The sequence below is a fragment of the Lethenteron reissneri genome, chromosome 7, assembly GCF_015708825.2.
Source record: "Lethenteron reissneri isolate LAM-NWPU_2019-01 chromosome 7, ASM1570882v1, whole genome shotgun sequence".
NCBI lineage: Eukaryota > Metazoa > Chordata > Hyperoartia > Petromyzontiformes > Petromyzontidae > Lethenteron > Lethenteron reissneri.
Window position 1 is genome coordinate 9,311,066 of NC_083785.1, and position 26,205 is coordinate 9,337,270.

Consider the following 26,205-nt stretch of genomic DNA (forward strand, 5'->3'; position numbering starts at 1 on the left):
AGTAGTATTCCCCGGTGTCAAACTTGTCGGTGCTCATCAGCTTGAGGGATGCGACGTTGTTCGTGAAGGTCATCTTGAACTTCTTGCTTGACTTGAGCAGCTCGTGATCCTTCCGCCACCTCACCGTGATCGGCACCGAACCAGCCACGCGGCATTCGAAGAAAGCCACCTCCCCGACCGTCACGTTTACCGATTCCATTTTATCCACGAACGTGGCCGGCTCTGCGACAACAAACAATGAAACGTACCGCGATCAGGCGGCCGCTTGCGACCACGTTTTTTCAAGGCATAAGCGAAGCGGGACGTGAAAGCACTTTTGCCTCTCTCTCGTGGGAATGTACTCGTATTTTTTAGCCAGACTAAAAAAATGTTGCCGCGTTATGCATGTGCATCAACTGAGGACTGGGTGGTGAAGAATGTTATCAGGTTTCTTCATGCATTTTGTGTGTATTTATTGAGTTGTCCATTTAACTGGTCGTCAGTTCTCTCTTGCAGGATACGTACGCGTATATTTTAACGCGCTCTGCACCTTCAGACTGAGTAAGGCTATGCCCATACTCAAATTTAAATTTGTAATATATTCCAGCGTAATGACGGTGGAAATAATACAACGCAAGCAATGCAGTCTAACCCCCCTCCCCTGGGGGTTAATTAAAACATATCACAAATGTGTTTCAGACTTTAATGTTCAATTAAATATCTCATTGTACAAAGATTAACACGAAATGAAAACTGATAACAAATTGCCCATTAAATTGAGTGGAGGGGGAAACCTTGATGGTGATAACTGAATGAGCTAAGCTCTCTCCGGGAACTGACCTTTCACTGACAGAAGTGCAGAGCAGCTCTGGGCTCCGGCTTCGTTCTTGGCGTCACACGTGTACTCGCCAGCGTGACTCTTCTCAGCCTTCACTATGGTGAGGATAGCGTGATTGTCTTTGTAGGATATGGTGTGATTCTCATCCTCGGCAATCTTCAGCTTGTCCTTGGACCAAGTTATTGTCATGGGCTGCGAGCCAATGAGCGTGGCGTTGAGTGTGGCAGAGCTGCCTTCCGAGACTTCGCTGTTGATGAACTTTTTGGTGAATTTCGGGGGCTCTTTGAAATTGAAAGCAAAGGAAAAATGTATTAGCTTCGTTTTTTATCGAACGATGTTTTACGTAATTTGTAAAAATTAAAAAAATATATATACTGTATAAGGTAAACAAGTTTACATATGTTTAACAAATTATATTCAGCAATTCTTTTCAATTATACCACACCTTTCAGTTTGATGTTAGCGTGCGATTCGTCTTTTCCAACGGTGTTTTTGACCTTGCAAGAGTACTGGCCGACGTCGGCTGCGCTAAAGTTCCCAATGCGCAGTGTTGCGGTCGTGTTCTCCAACTTGGCCCGGTACTTGTCGATCTTGGGCAAGTCCCTGGCGTTTTTGACCCACTTGACATCAAACGGAGGCGAGCCATGAAACTCGACCTCCAGGGTCACATCAGAGTTACCGCGAACCTCCATGGAATCGAGGGGCTTCTTGAACGAAGGGATTTCTAAACAAGAAAGATGTGCGTTCACGTTCATGTCATCATTATCAGAACAGCAATAATGACAATGGCATACCTGTCAACCCATAAGGTTTACCCGTATTCTTGTACAGGGAAATTGTCTTTTCAGGTCCATATGGCATACAGCCGTTTCAATACGGGCAAAAACATATTTTTTGTCTATTTGGTTGTGTCTCTCCCTTGTGATGGGACTTTGTAGGATGAACGTTGAGATTTATAAGGGCACAGGGTGACCAATAAGGTCTGTAATAAGGGAGGCACTGATAAGGGGTTGATGGTAACGTAAATAGATTAAAACAAAGTGTTGCCAATGAAGATTTAAAGAAGGTTGGCATAACGTATGCATTCACAATTAAATGAATGTTTTCATATAGTGTGCATTGAAAGTTAAATGAAAGCTTGCACATTCATGTAGTGTGCATTCACGTAGTCTGCACTAAGGAGACATCTGTGAAAAAGAGCTCATCGGATTTCTCCAGGATAAATAAAGATTCGGATTCGAAATAAGCTTCTGTGAAAATAACACGCATTATCTGTGCATCGCAGCAGTGGCCTTGGCAGGAATGGAACCCTGAATGGGGGAAAAGGGGGGAAGGGACATGCGATTGACATCGAACCTTTCACGGAAGCGGCGCAGGTGCAGCTGACGGTACCAACTTCGTTCTGCGCCTCGCAAGTGTAATCCGCACTGTCCTCGGTCTCCGAGTCCCTGATTTCCAGGACCGCGACCATGTTGACGAAAGAGAGCTGCACTCTCCCGTCGGCTTTGACTTCGTTGTCATTTTTAAACCACGTGACCTTGATGTCCGGAGAGCCCTTGAGGGAGCAATCCAAGTGCACCAACCCCTTCGCCTTCACCAGCAGCGTGGGATTAAATTTCTTCGTAAATGATGGCGGTTCTGGGGGGGTGGGCGGGGGGGGAAATGGGTAAAAGAAAAAAAAATGTGACAAAGGTTCTGAGTTGTTTCGCACAGAACAACAGGAGTGAGTGCAACTCTCCCCCCTTGCCCCCCTCACCCTGGGTAAAATACAACTCAAGGAAGTAAAATAAGACGAGGTTCTTAGGCTTTAGAGCCCTTTAACACGATTGACGTATACGCATAGTTTACTATTCTTCGCGCGTGCAGCGAGAAGAACGAAAACGTGAACAGGTGATATTTTTAACTTTCACGGAGACCACAAAGGCAGGTGCAATGTTTCGGCCGAAAACAATGGCGGTTTAGTGGGCTGCCTACACGGCCCTAAGGAGCGTTGTCTTCTCACCAAGACAGTCGATAACATTTGTAACCTCTGCCACAGTGTTGCCAATTCAAGAAAGGAGACTGCGTTTCTTCGTAAGAAAGCAAAGCAAGACACTAAAACCACCAAACCACGTGGCTTGAGTTCTTCTGTAGCTTTAACATCTTTGCAAGGTGCATGCCGGGAACGTCCAGAATTGTCTCATTGAGGGCAGTGGGTCACGTAAATAAAAAAGCTATGAGAGATATGTATGAAATATCAGAGTGATCTAGAGATGTATTCGGAAGAGCTATAGGACAGATGAGAATGGGAAAAGTATATGACAGATCTAATCAGATCTTATCAGACTTGGTATGCTATGAGAGGGGAGGGAGATATGCATTATCAGACATACTGATACGGCATTCATGCCATACCAAAGTCCTCATTCCCTTGGCCCAAAGCCCTATTGAACCCCAAGCCTGTGTCACTCCACGACAGAGCCATGTGGTGACCAAGATGGTTCACCGAATTATTTCACACAAACGTTCATGTGTGTGTGTGTGAAACAATTAACTTCGTTCATTTAACTTCAAAAGTGTGGCGGGCCACGTTTGATCGTAATGGCCCGCAGAAGGAAGTTTGGACAGCCCTTGACGTCGGCCACAACTTACCTTTGACCTCCACGCTAGAAGCGGTCGATTCGCTTCCGGCCTCATTGGAAGCCGTGCACACGTAGTCACCCGTGTCGGCAAGCTCGGACTTGAATATCTCCAGCACGGCCAGCTTGTTCTTGAAGGTGAAGCTGAGTTTCCGGCTGGGACGAATCTCCTTGCCGCCCTTGGTCCACGCGACGGTGACGCCCTTGTCGTCATCGACCTCACACTCGAGCCGTAGGGGCGTGCCCACGGCGGCCTTGACCGGCTGAAGGGCCTTTGAGAAGCTGGGCTTGTCGGTGACACTCAGCTGCGCGCTGCACGTGTCGCTGCCAAACTCGTTGGTGGCTTTGCACGCGTAGGTGCCTTGGTGGGCGCCGGCGACGTTGCCGATCGCCAGGATGCACTTGTTGTGCTCGCTGCGGATGGCGTAGCTGTCCCCTTCGCTGATGTCATCGCCGTCCTTTGACCAGACGATCGCGATGGGGTGCGTGCCACTCACTTCGGCGATTAGCTGCACTGATTTTCCCGAAAATGACTTGATGGGTTCAAGCTTCTTCACAAAGCTCGGTGGACGCATTTCTAGAAGAAAAATGCCTTTGTAAGAACTTCGGATGACGCTTTACCATCACTTGCTTTTGTAGTCAGTATTTTAAGACTCTTAGGGAGGATAACAGGTACAATGGGAATTGTTGTAATCCTCACATGGTCAAAATGTCTCATTAACACTAATTAGTTGGTGATACTGCTTTAGCAGTGGTGCACAAGCACGAGAAGAAAAGAAAATGTCAGCACAAGCATCGATAACACTGTGACCTTAAAGGAAATAATATACAAGAGGGGACGTTTAAAACAATGGCCCATGAAGAATGACCATTGTCCAAAATGTCGTCTGTTACATATATTTTCCCTTTGAAGGCGAATGTGTTGAATTTTTCCATGTATATTATTGCAGTGAAAATTGCCGCAAAGCATTTACATTGTAGAAAATCATTAAAATTACAAAAGATTTAAATATTCACAGAAGAATGTTTTTCAACCGAATGAATAAACTACGTCACTTTTTGGTTCCAGAATAAAGGCTTGAACGTGTTTATGTTTTGCACACAATGGATTTCATCGCTGAGAAATGAATGACATTTGATGGGCATAGTCACTAGAATGGCAAAGAGAAAGATGACAAATATTTGTTTTCATTTTCTTTGCCATAAAATATTTGCTGCACTAATCCACATGCTTTCAATGAACTTTTTATCAATTGGAATTGCTGTTTTAAACCGGAAAAAATGGTCAAAATTACCAAACGCAATGATCCAGCAATTCCCAAAATGAAAATGAAATGACTAAGGGATCTTTGGGCGGTGGTTTAATAACCAATTAAAGTACACCACCAAAGATTTGACTCCTGGCTACAGGAGAAGGCAGGTACCTTTAACCATAAGGATTGCTGAGCATTCATCAAAGCCAAAACGATTGAAGCTTTTGGCTGTATATTTAGCTGCATCTCCGAGACCAACTGCGACAATTAACAACGTGTGCTTGCGATCTTCTGACAACATTTTAAACTGTCCGTTGTTAAGAATCTCCTTGTGGTCCCTGAACCAGGAAACAGAGATGTCTTGCGTCCCTCGTATCACACAATCAAAGTACGCGTGAAGGCCAGCTACGGCCTTTTGGGTGACAATCCTCTCGGCAAATGAAGGGGGGACTGCCTCTGCAGTTAAGGTGAAAGAAACCAATACAGAAGCTTCGTCATAATGTGTGAGCAACGACGAGATATATCATGACGCGTCTGGTGAAACATCTTGGATCCTCGCATATTAGGTGAAAAACTGGCGTAATGGCGATGACCACGTTTAACTTTGTAACAAAATGTAACAGATCAGACAATGTTCTCAGGTTATAAGCTTAATGGTGTTTGAGAAATAAGTATTAAAAATTCTGCCTCAGCTCTACTGGTGTGGTGGGCATTGTTGCTGCTGCTATTCTGCACGCATGCATGATCAGAAAGTACGTGTTCAAAATAAAGGTAGAGAGAATAACCCATATTGCAGTTTATTTTAATGGAAGCAATGATATTCGGAACAACTATATTTTATAATTGCACCTCTATATTCACAATAACAACAACAACTGTGCAATTACCACTCATTTTGCATTTTTGTAATAAAGCCAGGAACGAGGACTTACCTAGAACTTTCAGATCAGCGGTGCAGCTCACAAACCCAGCAGGGTTGGTCGCCTTGCAGGTATACTCGCCAGCCTCTACTGTCTGGGTGTCAACAATCTCCAGCTTGGAGATGAAGTTCTCCGTGGAAATCTTGTACTTGTTGGAGGTCTTGATGATCACCTCGCCCCTGAACCACTGGAAGTTCACCAGGGGAACTTCCTCAATTTGGCACTCAAAAAGCGCCGAGTCACCTTCGCGGACTTGTTGCGGTTCCAGTCTCTTAATTATGGACGGAGGATCTGAACGGTGGGACAGCGGACAACGGAAATTAATTCGTTTTCGAGAACGCAGGATGGCAATTGTTTGGTTCTCATGCCATGCAAGGTGGTGGTGAGGAGGGCGGGCGGGTGGGTGGGGGGGGTGGCAATGACGGTGGGGTTGGGTCACAGGGATGGAAAAGCACACGACGGTTCAGTGGAACAGGTGCTCCTTTGGAAGGCCGACCTGAATGGGGAGGCGAACAGGACAAGGTGGGGTTAGCAATGACCCAGCGGAGTGTGGCGACGGATGGCAGACAAGCGAAACACGGTGACCGTCAATGTGACGCGGCGAAACAACGGAACGGAGGACGAGCAAAACGGTGACCGTCAATGTGACACATCGAACAACGGCCACGTGTTGTGAAGTCCTTAACAACACGTAGAGCCATACAGACGAATGAAATGAAGGTAGGGGTTAATTGAACACAGTGACACATAACACAATGTTCGGGTGCTTGAACAAGAATGGCTAAAGCACATCAACTGGGGACAATGGATGTTTTGTTGTCGTTCCTTGTAGGTTAATGTCGGTGAAGTGACTCAAACTCCATGAGTGCATTGTTGCTGATTAAATGTGAGAGGCGAATGGAATGAATAAGCATTGTTGTCTGCAATAACCATAATGGTTGACACGGATATGGGGATGTGACACGCCAATGTTGTTAGTATGGCATGCAGGTGAAATGTAAATGACTTAAAATACCAGTTTTATTTTTTATTATATCACACATGTTTATATTATTTGTAATGTATTATTATCAGTATTCTTATTATTATTATTAAAAAGGATTAACATTTTGAAAGGGTACATATTAAAAGCATTATCATTGTTAGTATTTTAGCAAATATAAAAATACTATTCATGTACAGCTGATCTTCCCTTAATTTTCTCCATGATAAAAAAACTAGACATTATATTCCCATAACGATCTAGATATATATAAAAAACCATGCATGCATTAAAATAACACTAATAATACTGCAATTGCAGTTGTTAGTATAGTAGTATTCATCCCCATATTCCAACCTATGGGCTCCTCTTTGGTGATAGTCAGATGAGCAGTACTTTGAAATTTTCCAGCAAAGTTGATGGCCTCACAAGCGTATTCGCCTTCGTGCTCTTCCTTGCTGGCTTTGGTGATGGTCAGAGAATTGTGGTCACCTTCCCTGAGGCACCTGACCTCGGCTGAAGCTACCACTGGCCTTCCACTGTGGTACCAATTGACCTGAGCTGCGTGTGTGATGCTGGCAGTGAAGGTGGCTTCGTCACCCTCAGCTACGGTAGGCGTCTTGCAACTGTGTGATGAACACCGGGACGGTGTCTGCTGGCTTCTCTGCCACAACTTCTCTTTTCTCAACACTTTCGGGTATTTCCGTGGGTGTTTCCTGCGGGACAATTACCTCAGGGGATTCCAGAATCACGGCCTCCTTCTCTCGCTCTATCCGTGTGTTCATCGCTAAAGTGGTTACAGATACATCATCGGGTCTGGACATGCCTCCTGCTTCTTCGGCGACGCTCGCACGCTCAGCCAACGGAGGAGCAGCGATTTGGTCCGAATGTTCAGCAGTAAGAGTCGGGAATAAGCTCTGCAAGGTGGCGTGAAGAGCAGCTTTGACTTCCTTCGTGATAACTGCCCGCTGAGGTTCGTAGCCTTCAAGAGTCAATGTAAATTCAAATGGAGTAGCCGTCAAGTTCGTGACCTGATAAGTGTAGAGACTGAATCTGGATTCCTTTTTGTAATCAACCTCACTAACGGTAAAACCACCCAGAATTTCTAGACTTTCGTGAGTCATCACTACCTGCTTCTGCACAATTATGGATGTTAAAATGTCCTGCACTTGAGTCCTTATATCTAAGGTGTACACTTTAGGTTCCTCATCCTTAAGCTGGTCTTCTTTGATCAACAAAGTAGTTTCTTTCGAGCTATGCAAGTGGAGGACAGACTGTGGCTGCTTTTCAATCAAAAGGGTCTCTTCAGTTTTTACGGAAAATTCATTGGCATGTTCCTCGCTCGTTACCTGCCTCTCCTCTACAAGCAGTGGAAGTCCCACTCGCTGTCCTTCCTGAATCCCAGAAGCAAATTCAACCTCGGTAGCGCCAAGGGATTTCGTGCTTTCCAGAGTAAGCTCTGTCTTTTCAACTCTGATGGCTGTAACGGGAGGTTTCGGCTCCGTGGTAAAATCCGAAGTCATCGCTTCAACCTCCGCCAGGGAATCTGTATGACTCTCCTGCAACGATTTCACCTCAGTTGTTTCAGACGACAGTAATATGGTGTAGAGTGGTTGTTTGCGACCGACTGCCTGGAATTCGTCAGGCTTCAAGGAACAAGTGCCCTCTTTCTGAAGGTGCATTGGCTTCGACACTGCTGTCAGGGACAACGGCGACTGCCGCTCGTTCAGAACATTGGGCTGAGCACTTTTGTAGCCCGAGTCCAGGATGGTAATGTGATCCGCAGGGATTTCTTGCCTGTCCTGCGAAACAACAGCCTGCTTATACGACTTTTCTACTTTGGACGGGGCTGTGTGTGAATCTGGTTTGACTGTTGCAATTATATCCTCCTTGGGGAGAACTGCCTCTCCACTGACAACATGGCTATGAAGGGTTGTACGAGCCTGCTTCTCACTTGGAATAATAACTGCTTCATCTGTTTTGTCAATGTGACCTATCATTTCATGATATATAGTCCACTGGTCTTTCCCAGTGGTTGACTGCCTCACGGTTAAATCCTTGGATGATTCTGCCTTTTCTTCGACCGGTATTTCAAAGGCAAAACCGAGTTCTTTTGGAAGTGTATCTTGTCCTTTCACCACCATGGCATGTAAATCCTGCTTGCTTTCCTTCTTTGAGGAAATATTCACCGCACTCTCTACACCCACTATTTCCTCCGTAGATTCGCTCTTGATCCCTTTCCTCTCTTCTGTAACAAGCAACGATTTGAGAACAGTTTCTGTAACCAACTGCGCTTTCTCGGGCTTTGCTTGCTCTGTCTGGACAACCATTTCCTTCTGCAAAGAAGCCTGGTCGTGAACAACTGAGACCGCCAATGGTTTCGCAACCTCTTTCTGCGATTGCAACTCCACGGCAGAATCCAGCACGTCAAAGGGCTTCGCTACATCGGCACCCATTGGCTGCCTCTCTTCCATCACCAACGAGTTGACCTCACGGACGCCTTCGACGCCAACGTGGCCCGTGTGCATCTCGGGAAGTTCGGCCACAAAAGAAACCTCTTTGGGCAGTGTCTCTACGCTCTCGACAAGGTGAGAGTGCACGACGGACCTTGGATGTGGCTGTGGAACCACCGACTCGGCCTCCACCTTACCCAGCTCACGGGACTCGTCACTTGATATCATGAGCCTCTCTTCAGCCACCACTGAGTGCACAACCTCCCTACCCTGAACCTTCGCAGTTGAGGTCGACACCTCTGACATGGTTTCTGCCTGCTCACTATGGACCGTCCGCTTGTCCTCCACAGTTTGCACAAACAAAATTTTCTCCTCCTCCTGTTTTTTAGCCCTCTTCGGCATAGTCTTTTTCGCCTGCACTGGAGGCTTTTCCTTTATCTTCACCTTAAGGTAAGCGGTGCACTGCGTCTCTCCGTTGATGTTGTTGGCCACGCAGGAGTACTCTCCTTCGTCGCCTTCCAGGGCGCACGAAATAAAAAGCGTATATATGTCTCCATCATGTATGAGCCTGTGGTTTCCTGAAGGTGGAACCGGTTTCTGGTCACAGAACCACTGAACGGTGGGCACAGGATCGCCCAAAACCGTTACACTCAGTCGAATCTTGTCTCCCTTGAACACCTCCGAATTTGTCATTTGCTTGGTGAAGACTGGCAGCGTGCCTTTCATTTTACCCTTAACTTTCTTAGGCCTCTTGATTTTGGAATCCCCTTCGTCCCTTTTCTGAACTGACGGAATGCTTTCCTGTGCGGTGGGAAGCTCGTGTAGAACGGACTCTGGTGGTGTTGGTGATGGCCTGAACTCTAATGTGTTGGACAGTGTCTGTGAAAGTGAGGGCTCAGGCGTGAGTTCGGGTGTCTCGTGTTTCTGAGTAAAGATCATCTCGGTGGTGTAGGTAGGTTCTCGCTCCTCCTCCACGTATCTTACAACAGTGCTGGAAAAAGAATCTGTGTAAAGAGTAATCATGTTAGACACTACACGCACACACAAACTCACACACTTCACTTCAAACACCACACACATCAACTTTAAATACCTTGTTTGCTGAAGTGTTATTTCAACATGTTTAAACACCACAACCAACTTTTACAACCTTGTTTGTTGACATGTTATTTTTTTTTAAATGTGTAAGTAGGAATATTATTCATTAACGAAATCTGTATTAACTAATATGCATTAGTTTTGTGTTGTATTTTATGTAGGGGGTTTTGTAATTATGAAATGTAGTGTTACTCAATTTCTGTTAACACGTGCTATACTGTGCTGCAAAAGAAAACAAAAGTGTCTACGTACATCACAACATTGGTTTTTATTAACCACAATAAACACAACACCGACAAAAAAATATACGTTTATTAAAAGACACGCATCGCCTACAATGTCACACGCGATTCCATACCCAACCTCCTTACTTAACTTCTACAACCAAATAGTTGTGTTCCTCCGTCAAACCGAATATTAAGGTAATACCCATCCATTGCCTACAATTCGCCAACGACTGACGATGGGAAAATATATATTTCCAGTTTATGCCTTTTTAGCTATTTTAAACTGTTTAATTGCCAATGAGTTAAACTTTGGATATTTGTGGTTTGTGAAACCATTTAGCCTACCGTTCTGTGAAAGGGGAAAAAACAAGATTCTACAACATCGAACAAAAAAAATTCAACACAGAGCTGCTTCGAAAAATCAGACCATTCAATGCGCATGCAAATCCATTTAAAACTCCACAATGCCTGCCATGCTCAATGAACTACTAATCACTGACAAGAACTGTTACCGAGTTACCAAATTCAAGTACTCAAGCTGAAAAAGGTTCTGCAACATCGGACAACAACAAAAACAGAGCTGTTTCTAAAATCAAACGATTCAATGCGCATGCAAGTCCATTTAAAACTCCCCAACGCCTGCTATGCTCAATGAACTACTAATTACTGACTAGACCTGTTACCGAGTTACCAAATTTAAATACTCTAGTTGAAAAAGTAATTTAAAAAAAACATTAAAAGCAGGCCAGAAACAACTATCAGGTGCTCACAAAAAGGGGCCTTCAACAGCAAAACATTGCAGTGTTTCCCAGCTTGATTTGCGCGTCAAGATGACATTGCTGTTCTTTTGCATATATTCCGTACACATCTTTGTGGCAGACGCCAGCTCAAAAAAGATCCAAGATTCTATCTCTTCGACTGGAGAATCTGCTTGAATGAAGCTGTTTCCCTAATAATTATGAAATTTGTATAAAGATGCCCATTCTCCTTCTGCTCCATAAATAAAATAAAAAATGCCACAAATCTATCAGAAGATGTTCTACAGAATAGGTGCAAGTATGGCAATGTCATCTTGACACGCAAAGGATGCTGGGATCTCTGTTATGTTGAGTTGTTGAAAACACTTTTTTTTGCCAGCCTATTTTTATGGCAATTTATACTTACTCTTTGGTTTTTACGGTAAAGTCACGTAGGTAAAATTTAATAAATGAAAAAACAACTACATTAAATCACGACGTTTCGGAGGCAACACAAGCTTCCATCTTCAGGCGGAACCGTTACAGCCAAATTCACTGTGATAAGATATCACAGTGAAGACAGAAGCTTGTGTTGCCTCCGAAACGTCGTGATTTAATTTAGTTGCTTTTTTAATTTATTTATTTTTACCTACGTGACTTTACCGAAAAAACCAAAGAGTATGAATCCTTGCAGTCACGAAAACTTCAAATCTAGAATTAATACTTAACCATTACTACATGATAATATTCCTGCTATGAGACAAATACTTCGCAACAGCGATGCCACAGAAATAGATGACGTATTTATTTTTAAAGCCGTAATAATCATCTACAGAGCCCCTGCATATCATTGCAAGTACATATATATATATAACCAATAATGTCCAAGAAATTATCAATTGCTTGCATTATTCACTCGGGCTGTAATAATTCACCCCACCCAACCTTAGAAATTTAATGAAATGTCACAATTTAGGATCACAATTCATTTCAAGCATTGATCCTTTTTTTATCGCAGTGAATGGTAGAACCTCTGGTGGTGGTAGGTGTTATGATAACTCATTAAATATTAATATAAAAAGAGTGATTCTTTACACATGCAATGAAATGCAGGTATCATGTACTTAATAATTGGAATCGACATCAATGGATACATCGTTAACGCTCTACTATCCAAATGCAGTTCATGAAACTCACGAGAGGGCTTTCCATAATTAATTATACCACTCAATCCTATCTCATTTGCAGCAAACGGGTCCAAATGTGAGTAAATATTATGCAATTATTCCCATGACTATCAAGTGATGTATATATATATATTATTTAAATTAATAAATGGCTCTTTTTCTCAGATCACAACACTTCCAACAAAGCAACTTGCAATATAAATGAAACTATCAATCAATACACGATAATACAATGACTATAATGTATATCTACCACCTCAATAACATTTCCAGTGCATGGAATAAAGCAACCAGAACGAGCTAAACATTATACATAATGGTTCTAAAACAAACATTAATTTCACAAAGCACCGAGCGCAACCACTAAACATCTAACTCCATTATACAAAAGTGGCTCTAAAAGCAGGAGAATAGCGACAGCATCCCTGAGCGTGTGCACCCTTAGCCAATGGAGAGAGTTGCTTCCGTCTGTGCAACTCCTGAGCTGTTTGATGCGGTACATTTGTACGAGCCTTCGTCGCATTTCGACACATTTTTCACCGTGAGGATTTGTCTCTTTCCCATTGATCGCACATCAAACTGACCTCCCCGCAATTCCACGTCGTTCCTAAACCACGCTATATCTGGGGCTGGTTCACCTATGACTTGACATTCAAGTGACACGTCGCATCCAGGCGCAGTGCGCTTTGTGCCGAGAGGCTGGGTGAACTTTGGCGGTGCTTCGGTGATTAAAAATTCAAAAGAGCATCCCTCAGGTGCGATAGATTGAAAGTGAATGTCACTTTCCTGCGACGCCTCTGCGTACACATCAAAGTTGACGTTCACGCACTGCTCTCCGCCCCTGCCAGTTGCTTGTTGGGTGGCAGTGATCAGCTTCAAGCACTGCTCTGGCATTTGGGAGCCACTCTCAAACTCAAATTCCAGCTCTATCTCTGACATTTGATTCCCCCCCTTGTCCGCCACAAAGAAATCAAGCTCTTGAGAAGTGGCCGTCTGATCTAACGCCGACTCTCCTCTATCACCATAATCTGCAGATCCTTGTGAAATGCTCAGAGTGGCTCTGCAGCTGCTCTCACCAGCGCCATTAACCGCTTTGCAGAGATACATTCCCCTATCTAACAAAGAAACATGTTTTATTTCCAGAGAAACGTATCCAGACTTATTTGCGATCAAATAATGCCCATCCGTGCTTGAAATTTTCACGTCGTCTTTGTACCAGGCAACGCTGGCAGCAGGCGCAGCTATTATGCGGCTGGCAAAGACAGCCTTGGCGCCGAGAGGGGCCGTTACGTCTGCGATGCGGCCCTCAAATCGTGGCGGAGACTCAGATGGCCCGACGTCAATGTTAACTTGTTCAATTTCCCGACTTGCTAAGTCCACGTTTTGTACCCCCAAAATAATTGGGAAAACATCCAGTGAGATAACCATGCTCTTGTTGTCCTCCGCATATTCAGGAATAGTTATGATTTTGACTTGTTCAAAGTCACTGCCATCATTGTCATCCAGCTCAACCTCCAGGAGAATTTCCTGTGGGGATGGAGATCGCGACAGATCATCCTGGTCAACATCAAACTCAATAAAGTGATGCTGAGTCACAGGCGACGTGGCGATGTTCCTGTCGAACACTGGGAGCACCTCCACATTGGCCAAGCTCTTTGCTTCGCCAATGCAATTTGTGGCTTCACACATGTACACTCCCGCATCCGTCGGTTTGACATCCTTAATCTGCAGGATGTAATGACAGCCCTCTTGCTCCATGACCACATTCGACAGAGGCTGAATCAAGCGTCGATCTTTCATCCACAGAACTTCTGGAGGTGGCTTCCCCACGACCTCGCAAACGAAGATTAAGGTTCCATTTTCATACACTTTCTTGCCCGTGAGCGGTTTAACGAACGCTGGAGGCGTTTCGCTTACTTTGTTGTCCACGCTTGATTCAGCCTGCCAGAGTGACTGCGAGTTTCTGTTTTCCTGGTCTTCCCGTATTTGTTGCAGAGTGAGTTTGAGAGCAGCCGGGCCATGTCCCTCGTCTGCTGAGCTCTCCCCGGAGCTCCTGAAGCTCTTTGGGGGAGTGTACAGACGATCGGTGGGTAAGAAAGGTGGGGGGGTGTGGTATTGCTCTGACGGTGTGGTCATTGACTCTGGGGGGGTTTTGTAGCCATCTGGAGAAGTTATTGGAGTGAAATAGCCCTCGATTTCGGACACATCCTCAGTACTTATGCTCATCATCCCGATCGACATTTCCGATTCGGGAGATAATGGGCGCTTTGCCTCATACGACTGCTGGTAATAATCATACAGTGCCCCGAATGTTACATCTTCAACCTCACAAGAGGTAATGATCGGTTCGGCAAACGTGGTCTCGGATTTTGTATCGACCAGTTCATTTGATCCTTTTGGGATGCTTTCTGCCTGCTGCTCCTCAGTTGAACGCAGGTAGTCGCTCAGCGAAAACTCTTTCTCTTTTTCCGTCTGTTCCTCTGATATCTCACACGTCGTCTCACTTGCTGAGAATCCTGTATCTTCAGAACCTCGATAGGCACCGTCACCGCCAAACTGCAATTCATCGGCCAATGCCAATTCCTCAATGGAAAAAACATTTTCCGTTTCATAACGGATAAGCGGCTGGGGACTGCTGCGTCTGGCTTGAGTTTCGCCCCGTGTGGTGAACACAACAGAATTGTCTTGCTGCAATGAAAATTCTGTCTCTTTGCTCTCCAATTCGACAGCCTTAGTGGGAAGAGACTCTGCAAATGTCATGCCATCTTCTCGCTGTGTAACAGGCCCATATATAACGTGGGAATCTTCATCACCTGCTTGTTTTATCTCATCCACCTCTGATGTGGCTTTTGTTCTTGAAACTGGAATAACAACCTCAATGTTCTCCTCCTGCTGTGAAGGCAAGTAACTTTCCTGCATGAGTTTATCACCTTCCGTAATAATGTGCTCTCCCACAGTGCCCATTACATCAGACGCGGCGTGCGGACCCATTTCTAAAATTACATGTTTTTGGGAATCTGTAATATCTGCTGCTAGGGGTTGGCCTCTTTCCAGTTTTATCTCCACTCCACGATGTCCCGTCATCGCTGAAAAAGACCTGTCTGCAACTTGCTCGCTGATGTTCTCTACAACCCATTGACCTTCACTATCCTGCTTCTCTGATTCATCGCGTGGTTTATTCTCTTCCGCATGCAGGCCCGCTGAGTCTCTGAATGACGATCCCACCTCTCCCTCAGTGGTTATTTCTGCACGTAGCTCTGTAACAGCGCTATACTGCTTCTCGAGAGGTAAATCAGAATCGGAATGCGATAATATTTCCCCACTCACGTGAATATTTTCAGGAGAAATTGCTTTAATCTGTGACTCACCATGTTCTCTATCGGTCACTGTGTTCAGAACAGCCATTGAAAAATCTGCATTTGAGAATGTGCCCTCTGGCTCTGATATAGAAATGCCCTCAATAGTCTCAATAATTCCAGAAGTGAAACAGCAAGCCACAGGGTGATCATCAGTACGATCCCCTTCAATCACTTGTCTGAATTCTTTAGCGGTAACTCCATCTGTCCCATGTTCTTTCTCGCCTTTAAGTACAACAGAAACACCTTCATCTTGCTTATCAATGCTACCTGGATACGTATCAATAAGCAGTGGAGCTTCTGTGTGCGTGTCAGGTAATTGCTGAGCAACGTCTCCCATAACTTCCTTTCCCATGGGCTCCACTCTGCTACACTCATCACCAACTGGCATGGACACAGCAGTCTGTTCTATCAGTTGTTCGGCTTTACGAACATCACTTTTTTCTGACTGTTGCTGTGCCTGCGCAGACGACTGGCTGGACGCAATTACACCTCGAGACATATCTACACTGTGAATGGTTTCCATAAGTCTGTAGTCTCCAGTTGAATCAAGTAACCTTCTCTTCACATCATCAGCAAATGCTGCTGTGCCTTCATGTTCAACCCTTGCCACTGTCTTGTCCCTGTCTCCGACCTTAACACCTCCATGCTGCACATGCTTTACTGCAGCATGTTCACTCTCCATCACGCCCACGTCTGCACTTACGGGTTCACATTTACTTTCTGACGCTGGCACAGCGCTTTCTTCGGCAACGATACCACGGACAACCTTATCTTCCTCAAAGGCGTCAGTGCCAGGCAAAGTTAGTGGAATCTGTGCATCTGATTGTATCTGTGTAAATGTTTCCACATGCTCCTCGTGTGTGATTACAGGTGCTGTTGTGCCCAGAGTGTCTACTAACTCCATCTGTCTATCTTCTGAAAATGCACTCATCCTTTCTGCCTCCACGAGTTGTTTATGATCATCTCTGCAACTAGATTCGAATGGGACATCTACTATGTGTCTATCGTGCACTGGTACGTCGTGGATTATATCCTTAACAGTTGTCAATACTCTGGCGTCAAATTCCTTATCAGTATCATCAACGATCCTGGATTCCATCTGGATATTCTCATCAAGTGAAGCCTCATGCAAACCAATCTCCATCAGCACATGCTTCTCTGTGGGCTTCCCTAGATATTCATCAGCTTTATCAGACACCGCCTTAATCATGCCTTCATCTTGTGCACTTGTTTCTATAGCTGAAACCTTCTCCATCTCTTCACTTACAATTATTTTGCTCTTATCCACCTTCTCATGATCTATGTAATCGCCATCAATGGCTTTAACTACTTCCTGCTGACTTTCTATCACCTTCTTTTCCCCTTTTTCACTTACACCTTGCTGCATATCCACAACATAACTGGGGCCTTTTATCTCCAGCACAGCACTTGAGGGTTTCGGTTTCTGAAGGGCCTGAACTGGGCTCCAGCGATATACATCTTGACCAACAAGGGCCTGGTCAATAAACTGTGATTTGTCTCCAGACTTTACAATATAGCTCTCTGGTTCACTTGAAGCATCACTATCCTGAACAACTGAAACTGTGGGCTGCTGTTCAGTATCCTTTTCGCTTCGAAGTGGAGACCTTGAGGACTCAGTAGGAGAACTTTTATTTCCTTCAGCAAAATCTTCAAGATGTCCAGTTTTAGTAGGTGCATGCTGTTCTAATGGCTCTGTTACAGACACGCCTGCCATATCGGCTACAATTTTGCTAGTTTCTTTACCTGGTGAATACAACATTTCTTTTGGAATATTTTCTTCAGGGCCACTAGGCTTCCTTTCCCACCCGTCTGGTCTCGTTTCTGGAATATACTCATATTCCACCTGTTCAGATTGTGGCAATTTATCATCATGTATGACAGCCATATCCACAGTGCTGACAATATCAACATGTTCTGTTTCTAAATATGAGCTGCTCAGACTGTCTTTTGAAAGACCTTCATACGGAACACTACAGCTTGGAGAATAAACATGCTCACCGTCTTTAGCAATACCAGACGACTCGGCTTCCACAAAAAATGCTGGATCCATTTGACGTTCAAGAACACCGCTACCTGCTGTCACAAAGGACTCTGCTGTGGTTCCTTGAGCTTGTTTATCAACTGCACTAGGCCAGAGTTCGTCCTGTATGACAGCCCTACTGTAACCAACACGTGGCTTGCTGATCACTGGTTTGTTTCCCTGACTTATGACTTTAAGTTGTGCTTTAACCGGTTCCCACTCCTGACGATCCTTAAAATCAGCGCTATACGTTTCTTTTAATATGCCTTGTAAGTATGTGGGCTTATCTTCAGGAGGACCCTTGATCCCCACTGACAAAACATTTGGTACTGTGCACTGAATTTGAGGCGGCGTTGCTATCTCTGTGGTTACTGGTATAATCTCTGATTTTTCTGTGCCGCGGGCATCGATAATGTTTTCCGAAACAATCCGTGGGCTTACTTGTTTTACATCTTGAATTCTACAGCTGTCATCTGCACGCAGTTTTTCAATTTTTCCAACACTATCATATTTTTTTGTATCTGAGACCTCAATCATTTCCACCTCTCTCCCCTCCACTACGGATTCCAGCAGCTGGGTTGGAACGGCAGGGCCACTTACTTCCTCCTCAGATAGTTTGGAACTTTCTCCAGGTACCAACGTGACACCAACTTGCCCTGCACCGTAATGTGACGAAGGCACGTCTGCGCCAAACCTTTGCTCTCTTCCCTGCAGCAGCACCTCTGCCTCGGTGTAATCCCCCTCAGTGTATGGCCTGTACCCCTCCAGTGAGCGTTCATCCAGAATGGCGCTGTCGTCCGTTTCCCCCCCACTTTCATACACGTACGGAGAATCGACTCTGGTTCTGAACATGTACTCCCTGCCACGACCCCTGGAACGATCGGCCTGCATAACAGTAGTTGGTGGAAACTTAGGCTGGACGTTCACTGCCTCGGATTGCTTCTCAAAGCGTATCATGCTAACGTTTGGTATAACTGGGGACTGTTCTTGTCCCGTTTGATCGAATCGAGACTGAAAATTCTCCTTCAGCCTGCGTAGAATTTTTGCACTTTCCGTCGACTCATACATATCCTCATCACTTGTAAAGAACTGCTCGTCCACATCCTTTAACTTTATTTCTGATGTTGTACCGCCGTACTGCTGCGCGCTTCCTACGCTCTGACTGTGTCTGGTCCCCGAGTAAGAAACTGATGATGTATGTAGTTTCTGATTTTCTGAATCCTCCGTGAAGGGCATTTCGATAAACAGAGCGGAGCAACACTCAACTTCTCCCACGACGTTTTTAGCCACGCAGCTATAATCCCCAGCATCGCTGCTCGTGACAGAGTAGATAACCAGCTGATATCGACCCCCGCCTTCATGAACATCGTACTTCTCCCCATCTATGCACAAAAACAGCATATCTTTAGCCCATGTCACCGATGGCTCTGGGTCGCCAAATACTAAGCATTCGAACATGGCATCGTCGCCTTCAATGCAAAACATGTCCTCGGTCGCTTTGATGATTTGAGGAGCCTCGTGCATTTCCCCAAACTTGAATTTAAACTTGTGCTTCATTTTTGTCGGCGAGACGCCTTCCGAGTCTGATGACGTAAACTCTGTCGAATGGAAACGCTCCCTGACTTCCTCCTCCTCCTCTTCCTCCTCCTCCTCCTCCTCTTCGTTTTCTTCGGCATCTCTTTCTATGGTGGGAGTAGGTGCGGTCACCATGATCTCCACTGGCAGAGAGAGCCCGCTGGAGTGTGTCTGAGAGCGACTCTCACGGGGCAAATACTGCATTGAGAACGAGCCCATTATATCGGCGATCTCTGGGTCAGACTCTTCGGATAAGCATATCATGGGTGGAATTTGATATTGATGTTCTTTCTTTACCATGGTCACCGTGGGTTTCTGCTTTGTGCCTTCCTGCAAGGCATGGTGCTTCGGAGGAGGCGTTTCTGCAGTAGCTTCTCTCCCTTTCAGATCACCCGAAAGCTTAATCGATACCTTCTTCTCAGAAGTAAGAGGAGGTTTCGTGGTGGCAACGCTAGACTCAGGCAACGTGTCAAATACAGAGCCCCGTGGGAGGGTTCTGGTCTGTATTTCCGAAACCGTCTTAATTATGTCGTCACCGTGACTAGAAGCATCTGCTCTCTGAATATCTTTATTCTCAAGGGCACCCCTAGCAGGCTCTGACCTAATCCCACCTTTGCATTTCTGCTGTTGAGCAATAGATTCTCCAAATGGTTCAAAATGTATTTCTGATGTTAAACTATTCTTTGAAAATGATGGCATTTCAGCAGACGGCAATTGAGACAGGAGTTCTTCTTGCCAGGGCTTTTGTTTTAAAGGTGGCTTGTTGCTGATTTTCGAGGAAGTCTCGAACATTTCCTTGATCTTCATACGCTGTGGTGGTGGTTCCGAGGGCACATGAGCTTGCTTGTGTTCAGCTTGTTTCATGAATTTATCTCGAAGAGTTTTGATTCTTTCAAACGAATGGATAACCATGGGTTCTTTTTCTTCAAGTGGTTTTATTTGCACTTCGTCCGTATGTAACCCAAGGATCTTCTCCATCCTCACTTGAAAAGCCTTTGTTTTCTCTGCAACTGTTACGTGTGTATAGCCCTCAGCACCTGGCACTGCCTGCTTAGGTTTACCACGTATGTAAGTGACCATTTTATACTGAGAAGATGATTGTTCATCATCATCCAGGGTTTCCAGTCGACCGGTCTCTGAAGACGAGGCCTCGGGTAAAGGCAGGCCTTCTCTTTCTGCTCTCCTTTTCTCCAAAACTCTCTTCTTAGCTTCCCGTAGGAGCTGAAGCTTGCGTTCAATTTCTTTGTCAAGAGACGTTTGAGCAACGAGTCTCCTCTCCTTCTTCACTGTTTTGACAGGGGCTGCCTCTGGCAACTTTGATGCAGCAGGGCTGAAGGGCAGAAGAGCCACTCTGGGTGGAATTTTCTTCTTTTGCGGAAGTGCAGATTTCTTGATAACGATCACCTTTCCAGTTATCAGCCGCTCTGAGAACAACGCTCGAGGAAAGATGTCAAAATGTTTATTTTGGTAAGGAGACCCGACATGCCGCAGTTCCAACCTGCCAAGGTCTGCCTGCTTCTGCTCTAATGCCGAATCACCAGGACGGGTCCTACGCCCCCTCCTCAAAAGGGCCAGGTAATTCACATTGTGCTGATCATGCATTGCAATAATCAGAGAAGCGATGGACTCGGCTGACCCTTCCGAATTGATAGCAAACACTTTGTAGCTTCCAGAATCCTGCTGCCGAACAGCTTCGATCTCCAGGGAGGAGACATTATCGTGCATTTGGCTTTTAATTGTAACCTTGTATCGGGCATTTTTCTGAAGGGGCCTGTTATTAAGATACCACGTTATGCTGGGAGTGGGGTTTGCAAGAATTCTGCAGTGGAAAGCAGCAGGCTGACCTTCTTTTACTGAAACGAATTTCAGTGACTGTGTGAATGTAGGTGCTATGTTTTCTGCCCAAGGCCTATTGGAAGATGTAGTGGTGGTGTGAGCAGAAAGGACTTCATGATTCAGGTCTTCATCCATGTATGGTTGCATCCTTGCGATTCCTCCTCTGGCTTTGAAGTCTCTTCTGGGGTTTGAATGTTCGCTTCCATCAATAAAGCCCCATTCTGTAAAAAAAAAAAAAGGAAAAATTACGTCTAAATTCAGAGAAGGAAAATTGCAATGCAAACTTCAAATGAATGAAAATGTTTAAAATTGAATGCGTAATTGTTTTATGTAATGCATGCAAACGTAGCAAGCAAGAAGGATGTTATAAGTGAAATAGAAAAACGTGAATAGTCCAACTCACCATATTTGTTCGAATAAACGTTAGACTTGTGACAATAAGCGTCACAGAATCTGGGTCGTTGGATCTTCAGATAGTGCTGCAATTTCTTCCTCTACGGACTTCTAAAAACAACTTTTCTCTCATAATAATTACTTGCAAATCGTTTGCAAAGTGAAACTCGGTTGCAGGAAAAAATAATAATCTAAGAATACGATTCCGCCATTGTAAAAAAAAATGGTAACCTCGCCTGACTTGCACACAGCATAACGAATGCCCTCTCTGACCCTCATGGTAATGCGGCAAAAAGCTCAGTAAAAAAAAACAACATATCCGTTTTCTATGACAAGTATGCAGAATTAAAAATTTCGGCCACCAGCATTTGTTATTTTACGCAGAAATTGGCTGAAATTCACTGCTGTTCGGTGAACAGACGTTTATTCGAACCAATACAGCTTGGAGATTATGGGATGTTTAAATGACTTTTATGTCATGCAATGAAGCAGAGGCCTGAAGGCTAAAGAAAGAATGCTGTCTGCAAGCCAGGTCAGTTAAGGACTCCAAGTTTTATATTCTACGAATTAATACCCAATATATGTTGTCAACTAGGACACCTTTTGCACAGTTCATATCACCATAAACGATCAACAATACCAATACATCATCACATCATATTCCACCATTTTGTGGACCACTGACAAAGAAAGATACCGTGCATGTGCGTACAAAAAGGAATGTGCAAAGTATGTATCGTAGGTGGCATTGTCAGAAAATATCAGTTGTGGGTATTTATTTGACTCTCAAGTCTCAAGGCCCTCAAGTGAACTGTTAGCGAGCTTGCTGGAACAGCGACCCTGCATGAATATTTTTTGTAGAGAAGCTGGAATCATCAAGTTATAGTCACACAAACACCCACACAAACACCCACACAAACACCCACACGCATGTAAAATATGCACTCGGGTATTAAGCAAGCCACATGTCACCATAAAACAACACATTTTCATTTTTAAAAAGATAAAACAACGAATTACATTACTTGAAGGGTGAATATGCCAACAGCATTAGCAATTGTTCAACGTAGTGTTTGGTCAACTTGATTAAGCGTGTCATTTTAACATTACTTGTATATATAGTAAGACATATTCCCTGAATAATTGTAAGAAAGAAACCATGCCTACCTTTGACCTCTGGCTGAAGAGCTGCAAAATAAAAATAATAAAGAAAACACCGGTTAATGGCAAATCAACAGAAAATATCAGAAACGTTTTGCAATGATTCTCAACTTATATTCCACCATTTAACCACATGCCTACACTGGCTCCTGATCTTAAGGAAGGTAAAGATTAACTAAACACAATATTAAAGTCAGCTGTGCAAAACACAAGTATAGCATTAGACACCATTAGGTTGAGAATAACTTAAATAGTGTACACTGTGGAGGAAAACATTTACACAAGACCTTTTTTTGTTGTTAAAAAAAACTTTGTTTACACAATGACATTCTCACCAATACTGACTTTGTAAATCAACACACATGGGTAATGTATGAAGAAGAGCAGTTTTAACGTGAACATTACAGACTGTGCCATGTCCAACACATAGCCATGTGAATGTTCTTTCATTGTTCTTTTCACGTATGAAGGATTGGACTCATACATGCTTGCTTATTGAAATCAGTCATTGTAAAAAAAAATGTTAAATAAACCCGGGAGCAGAAAACAAACAAGTTTTTTTTTATTGGAAGGACATTTCACAGTCTATAAAAAGTATATATATATCAGCTCGGGAAGATACTTCTTGAGGAAGTCAGCCTGTGTCATTGAGGGAAAACGGTAGGTAAATGACTTGAGGTTTATGGGAGGTTATTGGAAAGACTCACAACAAGGAGGTGATGAAGTGTCTCATTGTGTTTTTTATGAGTGGTAAAGGTTTGTTGATCAACAGCTGAACACGAAGTGAAAAGAGAAAAAAAGCCAACCATTGAAAAACAGGTCAAGGAGTGGAGTGGTTATAGCGATGATGTTAAAGAGGTACCGGAAAAGAGATGGCAACACTGTTTTATGCTTCAGGATTAATACATGGAATTGGTGGAAGAAGAAGAAAAAAAATTATAGTTAAGCAGGTTCAGCCAACTCCATGCAGACAGTTTCCAACCTGACACTTTGAGTCGGGTGTTGCAGACTGCCTCTCCTTCACTGTTGAAGGCTCTGCAAGAATATGCGCCACTGTCTTCGTGCATAACTGTCATTAACTGCAAGCAGCAAATCCATCCGTTGTAAAACATGGACACGGCCGGAGAGTCCTCGATTTTGATCTCATCGTGCAGCCAAATGACTTCAGGGATGGGGTTCCCCTTGACGCGGCACACCAGAATGACACTGTCGCCTTCTTCCACGTGGGCCTCGGAGGGAAGCTCCTCTGTGAACTCGGGCGGGTACGGCGGGGTCATGACCAGGTCTTCGTAAGCGACGACGTCCGAGTATTCAGGCGCGGCAGTGCTCTGCCTCGGATGCACCGTTTCAGGCGTTTCCTGAGAATAATTTGGCTTTCCCCTCAAACCGGCTGGGTCGGCTGAACAAAAAAAAAAATGTAAGGGGACGATAAATACAATTGAGCGCTAGTTCAATCAGACAATTCGGGTTGGGTTTTTTTTTTACTTTTACAAAGATAACAAGATTTAGGTTACGGTATGTAAATTCATTGTTGAGAAGTGAAGCGGTGATGCGGTGGTTTGCGCACACTGCGCTACACCACGCTGAGAACCCAACGACCCGAGTTTGATTCTCGGGCCATGGCTGATATTAGTGGAGAGAAAATTGCGATGTATGATCCTGTGCTTGGGGCCTCCTCTTCACCAACCTGTGCTGACCAGCATGGTGAAGTATGGTCAAACGACACCAATGGCCAACATGGTGTGGGGGACACTTTCTTCCAGCACTGGATTGACAAATTGTATTATTTATATGATATTACACGACATTTTATTATAATGTTAAATTTGTTAATTTATGCTTATTTGAAATAGCTATGATCATCCATAGAATACATATTGCTGAAATAATGTTTGGTTCTCAGAGATTATCCCACGTTTTGGGGGAGTATCGTTCTAGTAAATGTTTCAGATGGAATGATCGAGTGATACCACAGAATGTATTATTTGATGTGCTCAATCATTGTAAACGATATAGCGTTATTTGATTTGTAATATATTGATGTGAATCATTATTGGGAGATGACTATCTAATGGGAAAATCACCTTCTACTGTCAAAACAGCTTCAGTCTTCTCCTCTCCGGCTTCGTCCGTCGCAATGCAGGTGTACAACCCATCATCCTCGGGGTCCACATCCAAGATGGTCATGAGAAAAACGCTGCCATTCTGAGCAAATTTAATCTTCTGGCTTTCTTCTATGGGGCTTCCTTGGTGACACCAAGTGACCATGGGAAACGGAGGCCCTCGAACTGAGCAAATAAACTGTGCTGGCTGACCCATCGTGACCTTCTGATCCGTCAGTCCAAGAGTGAATTTTGGCTTTTTAAGCTTGGCCGCCCGGGAAACAACGGATACCACGGACTCACAGAATGCCTCGCCAGCGGGGTTTATGGCCTTGCACGTGTATTTGCCAGAATCTTCCTTGCGTATGTCTTCTATGATTACGTGGGTTTCGGAGAATATGCCAGACTCGGTTGTTGTGGAAATCCTGAGACCTCTTCTTTCCGTAACTTCGTTGTCATCTTTGAACCACGTAATCTGTGGCTCAGGAATGGCTAAAATCTGAAACTTTAGCCGAACCAGAGTTCCTTCTTCTATGGTGGCATCTCCAGGTTCATAAACAAACTTAGGGGCTTGCATCATCTTGTTTTCTGTCTCGATTGTTTTACTTAAAATGTGTTTTTCCCTTTCTTGTGTAACCTTCTCTGTTACAACTTCACTTGTCTTTACTGTTTGAACTGTGGCAGGGGTACTTGGAGTCGATGTTGCCAATATTTCTTCCTTATCTGAAGAGGTCTGGCTCTTAACTAGAATTTGCTGATTGATATCTAAGTAATAGGAAGAAGAGAAAAAAGCATTGCCGTCTTATTGCGCTGCCTGGGAGCAATAACCAGGTTTAGCAATATAGTTGCAAAAATAAAACATTCTCATTTTAGTTTCTTAAAGCAAAGCTTTTTGGCATGATAAGTTAAAGGCAACATTGTGAAGACACCTCTTGTATTTCAGCAAATGCATTTTTGTTATTGCCATGGCATAATTGTGCAGCTTATGCTGTATTTTAGAAGATGAGTTCTTAGTTGATTAAATATACAGAGGAGCAGCCGCATTATAAAATGATGGCAGTGGAAAATGGCCCGCATGGACTTACCTGGTTAATACGGTTAAAACGGTGGCGTCAGAGCGATGATTCAAGCTGGTGTGACGGAGGCGTGGCTTCAGGGAATTTGTGATGAATGTCGTTATATTTGTGAAAAAATATTTTGGTGAGTGATGAATTGTACTAGATTTTCAGTTAATAGGGAGAACGCAAGTTGATTGTGACGAGGGTTTAATTTTAATGTGTTAGGTGCAGTTATAACAATATTGGTATGGGACATGGCTTTGAAATGGAATCGTTTGTTTCCTTAAAGGTCTTGAAAAAGTGGGAAATAATCACAACTTCCCCAGCTGATACATAATACACAGTACAATATAGTGACTTAAACAACATGCTGTTTGGTACGTACTAT

General features: G+C 44.2%; 1 protein-coding gene across 1 annotated transcript; it reads right to left on the reverse strand.

Annotated features, from left to right (window-relative positions):
- Nucleotides 1–11,718: 11,718 nt before the first annotated feature.
- Nucleotides 11,719–22,592, reverse strand: SPEG (striated muscle enriched protein kinase). Its single transcript, XM_061575227.1, has 2 exons — nt 21,507–22,592; nt 11,719–21,324 (listed from the first exon to the last, which is right to left on the reverse strand). Exon 2 carries the CDS (start codon nt 21,248–21,250, stop codon nt 12,734–12,736), a length of 8,517 nt encoding a protein of 2,838 aa, XP_061431211.1. The 5' UTR covers nt 21,251–21,324; nt 21,507–22,592; the 3' UTR covers nt 11,719–12,733.
- Nucleotides 22,593–26,205: the final 3,613 nt, after the last annotated feature.